General features: G+C 45.4%; 1 protein-coding gene across 2 annotated transcripts in view; it reads left to right on the forward strand.

The window, feature by feature from the left end:
• GFRA1 (GDNF family receptor alpha 1) overlaps positions 1-18,182 on the forward strand; it is a 458,805-nt gene that overhangs the window by 377,604 nt on the left and 63,019 nt on the right. For both annotated transcript variants that reach the window (XM_085603274.1, XM_085603275.1), the window contains 2 exons: positions 12,411-12,520; positions 13,335-13,469. In XM_085603274.1, the coding sequence (XP_085459400.1) occupies positions 12,411-12,520; positions 13,335-13,469 (245 nt within the window). The remainder of the gene's footprint in view (positions 1-12,410; positions 12,521-13,334; positions 13,470-18,182) is intronic.

An 18,182-nucleotide genomic window follows, 5' to 3' on the forward strand; every position in this document is an offset into this window, starting at 1 on the left:
CCACGCATAGTGGGGGACATACATTAGATGGCATCTTCATTAATAATATTGCTCTGACGGAGGTCAACATCATGGCACTTCCCTGGTCCGACCACAAGGCAGTGAATTTCACTGTCATGACTGGGATATCAGTTATCCCTTCAGGCCATAGAGAAGCGAAACGCCTGATCCGACCATGGTCCCAGGTTACTGCGAAGGAACTACTCCCCATACTGGCCACGTCACGCCCTGTCTACACCAATGATACCTCCGTGGCGGCTAAGCGCTTTAACGATTGGCTGGAAGCTGCAATAGATAGGGTAGTCCCTCAGAAGCTGCTTGGATCCAGGAGAACTAAACCAAGCTCATCTTGGTATAGCATTGAGCTCAAGACCTTGAAGGCAACTTGCAGAAGGGCGGAGCGGTCCTGGAGAAAGGATTACAGTGCGGAGGGAAAATCACAGTATAATGCTTCCCTCGCAGCCTATAAGCAGGCAATAGTGGCAGCCAAGAGCGCCTATTTCTCGGCCAAAATTATGGATGCTGGCAACTCGGCCAAGGAGCTGTTTAGGACCATAACAGTTCTGGCTAAACCGCCGCAAGAAAATAATTATCGTCCGGATCAAGAAACTTGCCAAAAGCTGGCAGCATATTTCCAAGAAAAAGTCCAGCTCATCTATGATGAGTTTAGTGGTAGGCCTTCCAGCACGGGGGGGAAAGAGCCAGCGCCAGAAGCAGATTCCTGGAACAACACGGGTCTCAGGGAGTTTACCCCCAATCACGGCGGACGAAACTAGGAGGTTGATTATTTCAACAAATTCCGGATCTCCCTTAGATCCCTGCCCTCCATCAGTTTTTCACCTGGCCGTTGATGTAATAGCAGAAGAGCTGACCCAGGTAATTAATACAGCACTGCAATCTGGATGCTATCCCTCTTGCTGGAAGAGGGCTATAATTAAACCTTTATTAAAAAAAGTCACGCTAGACCCTCTGGTCTTAAAAAATTATCGACCAATTGCCGCCCTGCCTATGGGGGCCAAGATTCTGGAGAAAGAGTTGAACCGTGCCCTTACGACACACTTGGCGGCCCACAACTTACTGGACTCTTCTCAGCATGGCTTTCGTGCCCAGCACTCCACAGAGTCTGCACTCCTAATGGCAACTGAAAAGGTGCGGGCTATGGTAGACGGGGGAGGTCGTGCAGTCTTGGTGATGTTAGATCTCTCGGCTGCCTTCGACACCGTCAATCATAAGGTGTTGCTTCGAAGGCTTCAGGAGTTTGGCGTACAGGGGAGGGCATTGGCCCTACTAGCCTCCTTTTTGGAGGGTAGAGACCATAGCCTGTCCTGGGATGGTCTACAGTCGGACCCTTTCCACCTACCATGCGGGGTGCCACAGGGCTCCTCTTTATCACCAACACTCTTTAACATCTATGTGGCCCCTCTGGCCAAGCTCATCAAGGCACATGGCTTTGCTATAATCTCCTACGCTGATGACTCACAGCTTATAGTCTCTGCTGGGCAAGAATCAAATGACTCAGCTACTAAGTTTCATAGCTGTATGTCAGAAATTATGGAATGGATGCGAGAGAATTTCCTCAAAATCAACACAGAGAAAACCGAGATAATTGAATTTGGCCCGGGAAAGCCCGCATGGAATAGCTCCTGGTGGCCGGCCGAGGCAGGCGAATGTCCTATCCCTGTACGCAAGGTCAGAAATCTGGGAGTGGTGTTCGATGACCAGCTCAATTTCTCGGCACATGTCAGCAATCTCGCCTCTTCCTGCTCGTATCTAATTAGGATACTGCGGAAGATTTTCCCTTTCATCAACCCTGACCTCCGCAAGAATGTGGTGGTGGCCTTAGTGCTGTCCAAAATGGACTACTGCAATGCACTTCTCCTGGGACTGAATAAGTCCCTGCTGAAGAGACTGCAGGTTCTGCAGAATGCAGCAGCCAGACTTCTGCTGGATGTACCTAGAGACCAGTCTGTTGCTGAGGGAATTAAGGCATTGCACTGGCTCCCTGTCCAACAGCGGATAGAGTTCAAGGCGCTATGCCTAGTTCATAAGGCAGTGTTTGGGGGGGGAGCTAAGGAAGTGGAGAAGCTCTTTACTCCTTACCGCCCGGGTCGGACACTCAGATCTTCCACCCAAAGTCTGCTTAAACTTAACCGTGTGAAAAAAGCTAGATGGGGAGGTAGAGCATTTTCGTATCAGGCGGTTAGCCGATGGAATGATCTCCCAGGCTTTGTTAAACGTACTGACAGTCATCAAGTTTTTAGAAAATTGATAAAAACATGTCTTTTTGAGGTCACCCACTCTTAGTGGAGTAATCTCTTTCTATGGACCAGCGCCAAGACGCCTCGGCATTTGTTCGCGCTTTACAAGTGACTATCCTATCCTATCCTATCCTATGCAATCAGCTCTCTTTCTATGCAATGGTGATGAGTATTTGAGACTGTGTGGTTGAGGTTTATCCCAAATATAAGAAACAGTTGATATCGCAGGATGTTTGCTAAATTCTTTTCTGGGAGATCAGGAATGTGCGAACACAAAATAAAGCCTCAGATGATTTATTTTTTTATTTTTTTAAAGATGTTCGGTTGCTGCAAGTTGAGGTCTCCGTTATAACTTCGTTCAATAGCATGTATACCATGGTGGTTTCCTGGAAATAAATGATCAATATGAGTCAATATGTCTACATCTCCTGATTAAAAATAGCCTTTAAAATTTTTAAATGGCACTACATATAATATGAGATCATTTTCCATACATCGCCAGTGCTTGGTGGTTGTTCTGTTCCAAGCTAGAGTTTTTGAAGAAGGTATACAAGCGTGCTCGCTCTAGCTTCCTTTGCGACACATTTGTAGTCCTTGCAAAGGCCTTTGGCGGGGTAGATTGCAACTTGAGCTCTGAGATGGCTTTAAAGGAAGGTGCTCCCATCACTGGAGTCCTCTTTTACTGAAAGGCACTTCTGAAGTTCTCTGCCTCTCACAAGGGGCTGCTGGAGGAAGTTGGCATTGTCTGGCACCCTAAAGCACTATGTGCCATTACTTTAATAAGGTTATAGGCCTGGGTTCCCGAGGCGAGGACAAAGCACTTCCGCACAGCAAGAGTCCCCGAGCACCAAGAAGTCACTTTTGGAGGAGTGTCTCCTAGTGGCACGCCCTTCCACCGAGAACGCACGGCTAGTGCTACCTGGCACCTTAGAGCACCGGGAAGGACTTACTGGTAAAAAGACACATTCCACTGGGTCTATAACAGTGAGAAAACCCTGGTGGAAAACATTCACCATCCTGGAGTCTTAGGAAGCCATGCCTCTGGAGAGCTCGTACTGTTGGGATCTCCTGTTACTGGCCAGGCACTGCTCGGCAAGCTGGGAACCTGGAACCCTAAAGCACAGATGGGGCAGAAGTCTAAAGTAGCAATGACCTAACACGTCTGAAAGGAGCTGAGAACCTGGAGCCCTAAAGCACTGACGTGGCAGAAGCAGAGGTCTGAAGTTGCACCGACATAAAACTTCTGAAAGGAGCTGAAACATCTACATTCCTCAAATGCCGAGAAGAGAATGCTGTGGCATATTTTGATGGTTAATGTCGTTATGAAAGATGCGAACCCATTAGTACTGTGTGGCTGGGCAGCGTGGGGTGGATGCATGTGAAGGGTTTTTTATTTTTACTGTTTTCTGCTGGATGTTTGTGTGTGGCATATGTTGGTGGTGAGTGTTGCTGCAATCCTGTGAAAGCTAACTATGTCGCATGTCTGGACTGCTTAGGTCCTCTGTGATATGTTCTGTCTAATACTGCCCCTGCCCCAGCCCTGCTTGGAGTTTAGGGACACCACATGTAGAAATAATCCTTGTCCTTCTGAACAAGGCTGAGGACTTGGCGAGGGCCAGCCCTCACCGATAGTTCTCAGAAGCCCTTCTTTGCCGGGCGGATTATGCATCAAATAAAATATCACGTAGATAAATACTCGATGCACAACTGGTTTGGGATTTTTGCACCAACAAATGTTTTAAGAAATGTTGTGAAGAGCAAAAACAAGTGTGCAGTGGAAACCTCTGAAAATGATCTGCCTGAGAATATTGATAACTCCGGGGTAATGACCGTGGGAATCAATATCTTACGCACCAAGGGAAATTAAACCGCGCTTACAGTAAATACCTTTTTTCCCAGCGTGCACATATTACACTCTTTCACTCCACAGTGCTGCTGTTCCAGCACTCTGGTGCATTCTGGTGGGCAGTAAACATCATATAAGCATTGGGCACCTGTCAAAAATTGAGTCATTCTATTTTGCATTGTCTTCTGCCAGTCTGTAATTAAACTGACTTTGTCACTTATGTAGCAGTAAATCATTCCAGTATATAGTCAGTGTATCTGGAGGGCCCGCCTTATTGCACAGGTAACACCGAACACCTTTAACGAAAGTGTAAATACAATAGTTTCCCCACAAACTCCTCGACGGGGGCCCCTCTACTTTGAGTTAGAGACAATCAAAATATTGCAGACTCAGTAAATATTGTCCAGCAGGACTGTACTTATAGGTATAGTGTGGAAGCTTGCTGATGAATGCATGAGTACTACTGTAGTATAGAGTTATGAAAGTGAGGATCTGGCTGGGTCCTGAAGAAAGTCAGGGACCCTTTCTAGGCTGAAACATGTCGACCAATTTAGATACTGGGATAATAGGCAATCACATGTATCGCAATAGTTTTTAATCATCCCTCTGGCCCGCCCTCAATGAATAGAAATGTTTCAGATTTAGGAGTTAGGGATTTTTATATTCTCCAGATCCTAGTTCCACTTATAACCACCCTCAGAAATACTCCATGTAGTTACGGGGAACCCATTCACCTTAAGACTTTTTTCTGGGGAACGTGGACAGCCCAATGATGAAGCATTACACCTGGGGAGGGGGTGGAGGGTGGGGGGTTTGGACCTGCCTTCCAATTTTTTGTGAATCTCTTTGGTCCTATTCAAACTGTGAGGCATAACATGAATTAGAAGGGGTCCCAGAAGATGGGTAATTTCCTGTGAGTGGCCCTTTAGTCTCTTCGAGACCAGTCACGTTTCCCTTTGGTGTTTCTGGCATATAGATAGGGAGGGCACAAACATTGACAGACCCTTTTCCTATCTTTTCCCTGTACCCCTATCCTTATTTTGAAGACAGATCCATATTTGTGTAGACGACCAATAGTAAACCTGCTGCAGTATGCCTTATTTCAGTAGTGTAGGCTTTTTGATGCATTTAGGAGTGCACATTTATCATAAATGTCCCAGTATCTCCAAACTTTGCAAGATAATGGTAAGGTAGTCTTGCTAATTAAGCTGCAGGACTGTCCACTTGTCCTCTTATGCTTTATTTTTAAACCGACATCTTGTTTGTAACCAGCAGTGTGTGTGCCCTCATCACCAAGCATCCAAGGAGGATATATGAGGAACTGTGGGAGATTGTGGGGGGAAACGTCAGAGTGCGTATTAAAAAATAGAGCTATAGGGGAGGACATTGGATAAGAAGGAAGCTGATGCCTAATGTGGCTCAGTGAGATTACGAGTTAACCATTTGGGAAAGAGTTACTACAGATGCCTCGAGCAGAATTTAAGACTTGGCAAGTTAGTAGGGTTCATTTGAGAAGAGTATCCTCAGGAATTTGTTTGCAGAAGTATTTAGACCGGGCACTGTAAATGGAGTGTGCTGGGCGTACAGTCCTTGGATGAAAGCAGAGGAAGGGAACAGGCTATGTGGAAGAAGACGAAAAATCACTAGGATATATTATATATACATTAATCAACTTTGCCTCGAATCTGACTTTCGAAGACTAAAGAGGCGTGACAGTGCCTGCGCTCCTATTCACACCTGCCAGCATTATTTTGGACAAAACTGAAGGAAAACTTTACAGGTTAATAACCGAGTTTACAATAATAGGCTCATAAAGTAAGTGCATGCAGAAGCAACTAAATTACTGGTGATGGTAAACGGTGCTGGAAACCCCCCATCCATACTGTGTTTTAAAATGACGGTCCATCGCAGTAGTTTCGTCGTTTAGTTTTCTACGGCTGAGGTGTTGTATATTCTGAAGTGGGCACAGCAGGTGAAGATAGCTAGTACCATCGTAAACAGGCCAGATGATCAATTTTGAGGTAGGAGAGAATACATTCAGAAACAAATTTCAAGGATAACAAAAGTAACATCTAGCGGATTGTATATTGGGAGTCGCAATAGTACTTGGTTGAGAAGAAAGCAGAACTGTGGCCCTTGATACTCTGCATAAAAAGTTGGAAAACGTTGAAAATTAATACTACAAGCTGATAGGAACTATCCCAGAATATTTTGTAGTCAATTCAAAAAGCTAGAACAAGCCATGGCTAATTCAGGGCATGATACACTCGTCCACACCTGATGCCCTTGAATGTGACAGCCCATCTTCAGTGGGAGCGTGAATGTGTGATGGAAGAGAGGAGATTCCGAGGTATGGGGAAAGTTTTAATCGTGACCCTCATAGCTGGCTGAAGCTGCTATATTTTTACAGCTTTCAATGTTTTGTAAATTTTTCAACATCGCACAACTTTCTGTTTGGTACATTTTCAAGCATACAATAAATATTTATGGCACACTTTTCTCTTTGAAACTATTTAGCAAAGACATTTTACAACTAAAAAGGAATTATTTGAAATGGTTTTCTCTCACAAACTTCCTTTCAGCTGAGATTATTCCTTCTATTTGTTTATAACTTTGCAAACAGTTTGAAGTTTAATGAGATTTCCCGATTTTTGGAAAATAATTCACAAATAAACAGAGGAATAAACGTTCTTACTTCACCTTCCCTTCCCCCACATTCGTATGGAAAAGAGTGGCGGAGAGTTATCTTCGTAAGTATGATAGCAATGTCAGAGGGATTATTTGACCAGATTCTATTAAAAAGTCCGAGGTCCTGATTTAGAGATTGGTGATGGGTACTCCGTTGCAATTGCGATGGAGTACCCTATGTGTCAAACTGAAGGTCCGCCTGCCAGATTTACAAACGGGTAGACCTTAACTAAGTCGACAACAGAGCTTACTCTGGCTCCATTGCTGATTTACCCCTCCGACAGCCCGATGGAGAATGGGCCGCCAGAGGTGTACAAATAACTCCATCCGCCCGGTGTTACGTGTTTTTAGGTCTCGGCTCGAAGGCTGCGCTTGCGCAGTCTCGATCCGAGATTTAATGACTTGGAGAAGAGGGGCTTGAACCCGCCCCTCTTCTCCCCTGTTCTCCATTGGCTGGCCTCTTCAATGCTGGCCAGCCATTGGAGAAGAGGTCCCGTCACTCCGATCAGGCCCCGTCCTTTTCGGATCGGGGGGCGTGTTTTTTGCAGAAAGTCTAATTATCTCCTCCAGCCAATGGCAAGAGTAGATAACAGCAAAACACGCCCCCGAATCCGAAAACGCCACTGCGTTTCTCCGAGGCATTTCTGCTCTGCCTCGGAGAAAGGCAGTGGTGTGCTTGCCTTTTGCTCTGCCTTGTTAACATAGCTCATTGATTCGGAGATCCGTACCTTCTGGCCGCTGTCCTCCGCCCTCTGTTACCCGCTGGGATGCACCGGCACCTCATCCCGGCTACATCTTCTCGCATCCCCGGCCTCCAGGTCCTCGGATGGTGCATGCCTCGCGCCGGCGTTATTTATAGAAGCGCGCGCCTAGACCGGCGTCTCTGCAGCAGGGCTAAAGTATCGCCGCTAAAATACCCAACCGAATAAAAACCGGGCGCTACAGGCTGTGCTTCCCCCGGTGCAGCCCCGCAGTGCTGTGCCCGAGCTCCGGTGTCTTCCAGTTACTGTCACAGACTCATCAGCCCTCGGCTTGTTATCCATTCATATTGTCATCAGCCCCTCATGGAGCCCTCCTCTCTCTCTCAATCCTAAAGAGTGAGCCCCCCCAACAGCCCATACACACGTTAATAAAAGTTGTTAACATTTAAAGAAGGCTGGCACTCACCCATTGCCCGGCTTCTATGTCTGTATTTCACCAATCACTTTCTCCTTCACTCTTCAGGGTTCCCCTCCACTGGCTGTCTTCCTTCTCCGTTTCTGTTTTCACCACTCTACCATCCATTTCCTCTCCTCCCTGACACTTTCATGCTCCATCACGCTATAGTTTTCTCATCTTTCTACCTGCGTTTTCCTTTTTGCATCTCCCTTTCCACCCTATTTTCTTCCATTTAACATTATCGCTCCTCTCTCCTGTTTTTCTGTCACTGTATATAACCTCCGCACTTTCACCCTCACGCCTTTTCCGTTCTCTGTGTCCCCCCTGCCGTGAGAGGTGTTTTTACAGATTCCTGCGCATTCCTGCCTTTTAATGGGCCGCGGGGAACACGGAATAGTCGACCGTGTACAGAATGGGTTAAATATATGCAGGGAGATCCCAGAGTCAGGGCTGCCTGTAGCGAGGGTGAAACAGGCCCCGAGGGCACCAGTGCTGGACAGGGCCGGACTGGGAACCCAAACCGGCCCTGGCAAAGTTCTCGGCCAGCCCCGGAGGGAGGGGGGGGGGGATGATTGGGGTGCGGCCGAACTCTGTAGTATCGCTGCCAAGAGGCCCCGTCTCTTGAGAGGCACTTTCACTCTGTCTTTGCTACAGCCAGCAGCACTTTGGATGCTGCGGTGCTCATAACTGTTTTCTTATAAAAAACAAATAAAAAAAACAAAAAAAACGCGCACACACATTTCCCACAATGCAATGTTCAGTTGGCTAAAAAGTCTCGATTGGACGAAACATGACATGGGGGATGGGCTTAGTAGCCGTGGGACATGTGAAATCTCAGCAGAGAGGCCAAGATTCTGAATGGGAGTAGAGTGACCAATTCTCTGGCCTGCCCAGGAAGGGCATGTGCATGCTGGCAGGCTGCTGGGGCTGAGTGTAACACTTCTCAGGAGAAAGTCCATACCCGAGTCCCTCAATCATACTTTTCAGCTGAGAGTATAGTGCATATGTGACACTGACTACAAGTCACAAATTGCAGGGCAGACTCAGCCTTTCATCCGTCAAAGTGGGTAACATAGGTAACGCTGGGGTAATAACACTTCGGTTTAAAGATGTGAGTATATAAACGGCCGGTGTGACCACAGGTTGCAGCTGTCCCCTCACAGCTTCACTAGGCCTCTGCTTCTATATAGGCCACATGCAGCCCCCCCCCCCCACACACACACACACACACACACACACTGGGAGCTCACCCGCCTTAGCGCCCCTGACACCTTTTAATAAAGTGAAGGTAGAATGTGGCTTCCCGTGATGCTCTGTGGCTCCGGGATGATTTCTTTGCAGGCACTCAGTGTAGCGCGAGGTGCAAGGACTCACTGAACGCCTCAAGTTTGTTTCCAAATGGAATCGCTAGCACGTGAGCTTTCGGCACATTGGAGGCGGGAAGCCGCTCAGTTTGATATAGTTTTATTCGAGAGTGACTTCAGATTAAGTTAAAACGCCGTGACATGAAGGCCAGCCCAACCCCTCAACAACAAACAAAACAAGCATTTACAATGCAATAGGTCTCGTATTTGTGAGAGTTTAGGCTATTGGCATTGTAAGTGGCAATGCCTATTGTTTATCTGTTTTGCTAATTAAAACATAAATAAAAGGCATTGTCATTTACAATACCAATAGCTCAAACTCTTGTAAAAGCAAGACCTATTCAAAGAACAGCTATCACTGTCCTGGGCTGCTTGGAAAGTTAAAGCGCGCATGGCGCTCTGCAGGCGGGCAACTAGAGCCAAATTTGGTAAGGGGCTGAAAAAGATTTCGGGGGGGGGGGGAGGGGGGGATAAGTCTTCCAGCCATAGTCAGAGTGGCTGTAAGAAGGGGTGAAAACACAACAAAAGCCTCATTAACGAGTAAATGGTCTTTTAAAGACCTGTGAAGTACTCGGGTCCGGCTGCAATTAGAAGGATGCCAGCCCGCAAGGCTGTCTCAGCCGGGCTGACACACATGACGGGGGGGGGGGGGCTGAAGCCCGGTGAGCCCAATGGGTGTTGTGCGCCTGGCGCTCTGAATGTTTCAGGAAAGCATGTCGTGTTTGCAGTTGGAGAAACTCATTCAAGAAAATAGTGCTTACAGACTAAAACAAGCATATACAATGCAATGGTCTCGGCATTGGTAAAGTTAGAGCTATTGGCATTGCTCATGACATTATTTTTGTTTATGTTTTTGTTTTTAAAACATGTAGAGAAACGGCATTGTTGTTTACAATGTCAATAGCTTAATCAGTGTGTGTGTAGGTGGCTCTGTGTGTGGGTGCAAATGCAATAGGTCTCGCATTTGAGAGTGATTAAGCTATTGACATTGTAAATAACAATGCCATTTCTTTAACCCCTTCGCTGCGGCGGAAATTCCGCCGCAGCGCTGGGGGGTGTGGGGGGGCAGCGCGGTGGCGCTGTGCTCATGACGGAGCCACTCCGTCATGAGCCACGGTTGAGCTGTGCTCATGACGGAGTGGTTCCGTCATGACTCCGCCCAGTTGCATTGTCCCCCCGCACAGGCGGGGAAACAGCGCCGCGTGGGCGGAGCGGCCGCCAACGGTCGCGGCATGACGGACCCGCTCCGTCATGAGCACACGGCAACCGTGGCTCATGACGGAGCGGTTCCGTCATGAGCGGGGAAGGGGTTAAATGTTTTAAAAACAAAAACATAAACAAAAGTAATGTCATGAGCAATGCCAATAGCTCTAACTTTAACAATGCCGAGACCATTGCATTGTAAATGCTTGTTTGCTGTTCGTCACCATGAAACAGTGAAAGTAAACTACTCACCCCAACACTATAGAAGACAACTCCTATGGTGTTAGGGGTCATTTGTTTTCACTTAAAAAAAACAAAAAACTAAATCCATACGATGGTTGCAAGGTCTTAAGAAAGTTGACACCCAATTGGGGAAAAAAGGAAAAATCTCAAGTGTTGAGTTATAAGGGGAACTTGCCAAACATCAGCCTGTTATAATTCAGCTGTGCACAATCCCAATCAGAGTGCGCATGTAAGTAAATGCCCGGGATCCAACTAATTCCCCTATTCGAATGATTGAAGAATCCAGCAATGTATTTATTGGCTGTAGGGGGTACAAATAAAGACATTTCCTCGCCCTAGTAACCAGGATCTGAAAAAAGTTTAATATGATACCATATAAGGAATGCAATTTGAAAATCAGCATAATTAGATGTTCAATGCTATTGCTAACATCTCTCCCCGGAACTATTTTTTGTCAATGTGTAGGAGTTATATTAGAGAATATATTATCGCTTAATTATTTGCCCCACTAATTTTATGAGATCATATACATGTAATTAGTATGTAACGTCATTGACTATATAATCAATTTTGAATGTACACATAAAGGTTTTATTGACAAATGACACAAAGAAAATAAGTTATTGTGCCTCTTTTGAAATGCTCATTGCTTATTTATGTAAGGCTCTGCAAACATTGCATTATGGGAGCCGCACACTCCTTTTTTATAGGTTCCTATTTAACATTCGATTCTACTGGAATTTGTTTTTAAAGCATCACATTGCTCCAGTGTTGATTACGTTTTCAAATTTAAATATAATAATCCATAAAACTTTATTTTGTTCAATTACACTTGATATTTCTTGTCCTATCTCTCTATTACGTATTGTCTATTATCTGTGATTCATTTTGATTCATCCATGTGCTCCCCACTCCTTGCACAGGGGTAGTGATGTTAAGGGCGTCCCTTGCTTAGTTCTTTCTATCTGTGTATTGCAGCATCAGAGCCCCCTGCCCAGGGCTATAACTGTTGTTAAAGGCCCCGAACTTGAGTTATAGACACGAGCAGCAGGCATGTAAATCTAGTGAGGGCCTTTAACAACTGGTATAGCTGAAGCAGAAGGGCTATAATGGTGTATCAACATTTCCTCCACTTAGGGTAGAATGTTCTAAATTTAATAAGAGAGAAACAGAAAGGCAAACATTGGAATGTTGAAGCGAAAAGTCTATAACAGACATTGTCTTAAAAAATGCTCTCGAAATTCCAATGTTCTGGTAATTATTATACATGACTTTATAGAATATTATCACAATTGAATGCCATAGAGTTCTCAGTGTGTACGCGCAATTCCATAAAGATTGGTTGATTGATGACGAACTTCCTCCGAATTTCTAGCACTCATGGGAGTGGAAACATTGGCGCATTGTGTCCCAAATCATCCCGCCAGGATTATCAAAAACTCCACGACCAGACATTCCGTGGCACTGATTTCAAGGGTGACATTTAGGGGTTACCAGGGATTGCAAGTGAAATAGACTGACCTACACTCCTCCCAAGCCGTCAACATGTGAATCACACATACAAATGACATGGTCAGGCCAGTTGGAGAGTGAGCACGAGTATTCGATTTTTGGGTTTAAATTGTAAACTCGTCTTTCTTTTCCTTACAGATCTCGCCTTGCTGACTTTCTTACTAACTGCCAGTCAGAGCCGCGGTCTGTCAGCGGATGCCTGAAGGAAAACTTTGCTGACTGCCTGCTGGCCTACTCTGGGCTCATAGGTAAGGTCCTTCCAAAGCAATTTATTGAATTGACCTCATGGGTAGTGGAAGCAATACTGGAAAATCAGATGGCGGGTAGATCAGGGACTGAGACATAAAATAGGCCCAGGCACCAAATAAAAGTGGCCTTCATTAGTGAGTCATATAGCTAAAAAGCTGTCTTTATTTGCAAATTGAGCCAATTTTGTATAGGTATTTTGCAAGGTATGGGAGACTGCATGCATTTGTGTTTGATGCACAATGCTTGTGTTAATATAAGGAAATCAACGGTAAAAGCCGGCCCACCCGGCTATAAAACAGGCCCCAAAACAGCCAAAAACCCGGCCCCCACACTGACCCAGACTAGCCCATCAGACACTGCCTGGTTGCCCTATAGGTCGGTATGATGGTGACACTAATCCCGAGTCAGACTAACATGCAGCTGGCTCTTATCCAGCCCTACCAGCTTTTTAGTGTCTGAACTTCTCTTTTTCTAGTCTGTGATCCTTGGGAAGTATATTTTAGACATCCTTTGTAAAGAGAAGTTGTGCTGCCCTATGTCCTGGCAGAGAATGGTCCCTTCCAGGGAAAAGGGGCGCCGCTGCTGGGTACCCTATAGGCCTCTGACCAGTGTCATATCAATGAACCAAGCCAGTCAATGGGAATATATTTAAAAAGTTAAATTCGTGAGAAGTATTTAGGGTTATTATCAGACTGGGGCTGGCTCAGAAACCAGGTCTGTGTGCAAAGTTTCTCTACTGATGTTCATGATTAGTAAAAATTGAAATAGTTTCTAGAATTGCGCTTTTTCTAATATACTATGTTTTGTCAACAGGCACAGTGATGACCCCAAACTACATCGACTCCAGCAGCCTGAGGGTGGCGCCGTGGTGTGACTGCAGCAACAGTGGCAACACCATGGATGACTGCCAGCGGTTTCTCAATTTCTTCAAGGAAAATATATGTCTCCGTAAGTACCCGCAGGTGGTGTGTGAGTAGGAACGTCTGCTCGTAGCTGGGCTGGTAAGCCCAATAGACAAGGGGCCTGGACAGACGCCGCCCCTCCCCTGTCAGAGAGCGCACAGAGACTTGGCTGCTACCCCAGAATTAACATCTAGCCTTCAGAGACAGCAAAATCTCCAGTGCCCAGAGAGACTAAAAGCCCAGACAGCAGCTGGGAGGTATTTGCCTACAGGAGGAAGGAAGTTAAAAGTATTTGAGGCCTAATGGCATTTCAATGATGAGTGAAGTTTCCTCTGCACCGGTTCCCAAAGTGAATGGCCTTTGCCTGGTGAAGTCACACCCCATGCAGCTGATCAGAGGGCCCCAAGCTCTCCCCAATCCCTTTGAAATGAGATGTGTCAGGAGGCGAATTAGAAACATTAAAGGAGCATTTGGGAGAAACACCAGCACAGAACTGAGCCTCAGTTTACCTAAGATGGAGGAGATAATATTACTGCCTCGTGCATTCGTGGGTATCTTTACTGCTTACTGAGGCCTGCAGGGGTCAGGGGACGGATACCAGCCACAACACCCCATTTGAGTATTAATTTTACCTCTCAGTACCAGGTCTAATCTATGATTCCACCTGCCTTGTTGCACCTGAGGGGTCATGAGCCCTTGACACCATCTGTCACTTCATCATGACTTGCAGTAACCAATCCCCTAATATCTGATCCCGCTCTCTCCTAACAATGTCTGCTTTTGAATAAATGTCATTTTCTGTGATTCCACTCCCCAGCAATGCCAGTCACTGATCCACTCCTTCAAAGTCAATGTATGATTTTAGCACCCACAACAACACCCAGCACTCATTCCACACCCCTTGCTAATGTCAGACTGTGATTTGACTATCCCTCATCTTACGCCGCCTCTCTACCAAGAATGCAGTTCTTCAGTTACACCATCCATCTGCACTGATCACAAATTAGGCCACCCTTATCCAGCAATGAGGCGCGATGAACCCACTATCCATAGCAATGCCAACCTCGGGGTCGGTTCTCCCAGCGGCAACAGGTCTGACTCCACCTTCCCCCAGGTTTGAGGGTCTTAAATCAGTCTCACTCTACAGTGTTGTCCTCTGATTCCACCAGCACCAGCAATATCTGCCTTTAAATTCAATCACCTCTAGCGATGTTGGTGTTTGATGAACCCATCACTTACAAAGTCAATTCTAATCCCACTATACTTAGCTATGTAGATTTTGTAATCCAGCCCTGCCCCCTTTCAGTGTAAAATCATGATTTCAACTCCTCTTGGCAAGGTTAAAATCTGCGTACACCACCCCTAGCAGCATTGGTCTTGGATTAAAACTAATCCCGCAGCAAAATCAATCTCACAATGGACCTCTCCTCTGGGATGTTCTGAATCCTCATACTGATTTCTGTGAGTGCTTCTTACTCTGGCAACAGCAATCTGTGATTTTTTTGATTGCTGGATTGCAGGGTCTAGGTTGGGGCACAAAGGGCAAGGTGAGTATGAAACACGTTGTTTGATATTGCCAGTATTTAAGTCAACAAGAAAGACAATGACACTGCAAAAGGATCATTGCATAACATGATTTTGAAGTAATTCTCTGCAATGGCAGCTGTATCTGTTAGAGGTTCTTACTGAAAGTTGTGGTTTTGAGGACATGTGTGAACCAAAGTAGCTCTTTCTTTCATCTCGGGGGCAGAAATATCAAGGTTTTGCATCAACACAAAACCTAAGTGAGATTTATCAAGCCATGCAATGCCACCTTGCGTGGCCCTGCATGGCTTGATGAATCTAGAATAACACAAGGCAGCACAAATTACTGCCTTGCATTCTCTGCGGCAGGGAGGCGTTCCATGGGTGGAGCGTGAGTGTTCCCACACATTCACCCATGGATTTTGGAGCATTCCCAGATTTACCTTTAGTGAGGTGAGGCATACCGAGGAGAAATGTCTTTATTTCTCCTCCTTTTTCCCCCTTTCTATGTGTGCTGTGTTTTGCATGAATGACGCATGGGTGCCTGCATTAGTAGAAGGCAGCACATTGTTCCCCTGTGCTAGGAAAGGACAGGAATGCACTGTAAATTGTTAAATACTGTGCATTTCTGAATCTTTCCCTGTCACACAGCACAGCAAGGTGTCTTGCTTTGTTGCTTTGCTTGAAAGTTTCATAAATTTGGCCCTCACTTTCTTAGAGCACCTTTCAATGGACACAACACCTTAGCTCATGGACTGTTTTCAATATTCGTCTCATGGACTGAGTTCACCAGTTAAGCTTTGCGACCCTCTGTGCAGACACAGAATGACAATTTGACTGGGCCCTTTGAAAATAACAGCAACATCAGTTGCACAAGTGAAGAAGACTTAAGAGTTTGTGGGAGTTAAAATGTTTACTAAATGAGCTGCTTTTAGCAGACTCTATTTGCTTGTTTACCTATAATTGACAGCAAAATATGGATAGCAGTTTGGTGGGCAGGCTATCGAAAGGACCTGTACATCTCAATATTGATTAAATTGGTTGCCATGAAGAAGGACTGCTACTTGAGTACTGTGAACTGAAACATCATAGATTGATATAAGCAGTCTTAATGTGCTTCCATGGGGTATTTTTGCAAAACAGTGGGAAACCATTCAGAGCAATAGGATGAGATAAGCGCAAAAATAAAAAGAGTTCGAGGCAGGGCATTGAACATATCAAGGACTGAATCTGGAATAAAAAGCCGACCATCCTTAATTTTAAGAAGTGTGTACATTAAAGGGTCCCGCATTAACAACACATAGTGAAGGACACACTATACCCTGTGCTAGAGGCGATGTAGAGTTTTTGATTTGTGTGAAGTCTGAACATTGGCTAGCGTTATCCAAAGGGAACTTCACAGCACCTTCCAATGGGAAGGATGCTACAAAAGGATCAAGTAGTGCGATTTACAGCAGAATGATAAAAAGAGTGCTCACAAGTCACTGACAGCGGGACTGTCCGCTACAATGAAGACTGGCATCCTGCTAGAACAGGCTGATGTGAACGCGTGACTCCGTGGGGCAGCAAGGGCTTTGCTGGGCAAACATCAGCCTTTGCCCAGTCAAACACTTTTATAAATTGGCACACTGCAGAGGATATATGTTAATGAGAGACTATTTCATAAAATTTTGAGCGGACTTTTAGCGGTGGGTGGGGCTTTTACCAGCGGGTGGGTTGCACAGAGATTCAGATCAGTGAGGGAAGGGTGGGGGATAAGACGCAACACCACTGCTATTGTCTCTTTAGGATTCATGGGATTCTGACTGTGATGCCGTGTGACAAGAAATTATAATAGGACGATTTCTGCTCCCAGTCTTGTGGTATAACCGTGAGTGGTGAATGTGGCTCTTACATCAGTACAGCTTAAAATACTTGCGTACTCTTGGTGATTTGGGCCTAGTCCGTTATCTGGCATGAAAGTGATAAGTGTTACGAAAGGGCGGTCGTTTGATACCGTGTGAACCATATATTCACCTGCGTCATCCTTTGTCCTAAGATGAAGGATGAAAACCTTCTGAAATCCATCCTGTCAGTGGTTTGAAGAAGGAAGCTTCTGTTGTCACTTGCTATCACCTGGCCAGGAGGATATATTGGTTTAGCTTCGATACCTAGAAGGAATAATTATCTTACATAGTACTGCTGTGTAACTTCACCATCACAATGAATAGCCATGTGTGCATTGAATCTTTAGGGTCTGATTGGTCTCAGTGCATGGCGACAGTCGGTATTTCTGGTACACAGACACCGTCAGAGGTCCAGAAGCCAAAGTCTTCCGTGTCTGAAGAGAACCATTGAGATCAAGTTCTATTGTCGGATTAGTAGAATCAAAGTGAACAAACACTGGAACTCCAGGAATTGTTAAGGAAATCCAAGCCCTGAGAGGATGCTGATGCAGTTGCTTTAATAAAATTGGATGACCTAGTGGTGATGTTGATCCATCCAGTTGCTGCTTTTGGACCATTTTTGTAGGAACGTGATGCATTTGTTACGACAAGACAGAGGGCTCTGTGCTTCTGTGCCTTTTATATTCAATGAAAATTGACCAGATGTTTGCAATGCCCTCGCACCATGGGTTTAACAGAGTGTCAATCACATCTATAAAAGGGAATTGTCTAATGATGGACCCAGACGTCTGGCTGTGTTCTTTCATTGATTCATGTAAGTGGCCTTAGCGTAGGTGGAAAGGACAATGAAGTTACGTCTAATGTCAAAGACAGCAGCTTAATAGGAAACCACTGTTACAAATGTTACAAAAGAGACAGGATTTGTTTCTCGCGCTGTCTCTACAAAATCCCCAAATCCTCACTAATTCCCTGTAGATCTGATTAAATTTTTTTTTGTTTCAATTCATTTTGCAGAAGAGAAAAAAAAAAAAGACAGCCAATTTATGCTGCGTACAAACGCCGCGTTCTAATCCCATGGAACTCTCTTAAGCTATTCCAGTTTTGCGTTCCGAAACTTCCAGCGTCAGCAATGCTTTTGAGATCCACTCATTAGGCAAATTTTGCTTGAAGAGGAATAAAAGGCCAAAAGGGAAATTTAAACTTCTTAGCAGGCGCGTTACCAGTTCAGATGCATGTTTCCCACCGTGAAATATGCATATGCAAATCCCAATAAATTACCTCTCATTTAGAGCCAGTTTCTCACTGAACATCATTTATCAGGATTAGAAGTGCCGCAGTTTTAGTCGGGC

This window comes from Triturus cristatus, chromosome 1_2 (genome assembly GCF_964204655.1).
Source record: "Triturus cristatus chromosome 1_2, aTriCri1.1, whole genome shotgun sequence".
In the NCBI taxonomy this organism is placed as follows: Eukaryota; Metazoa; Chordata; class Amphibia; order Caudata; family Salamandridae; genus Triturus; species Triturus cristatus.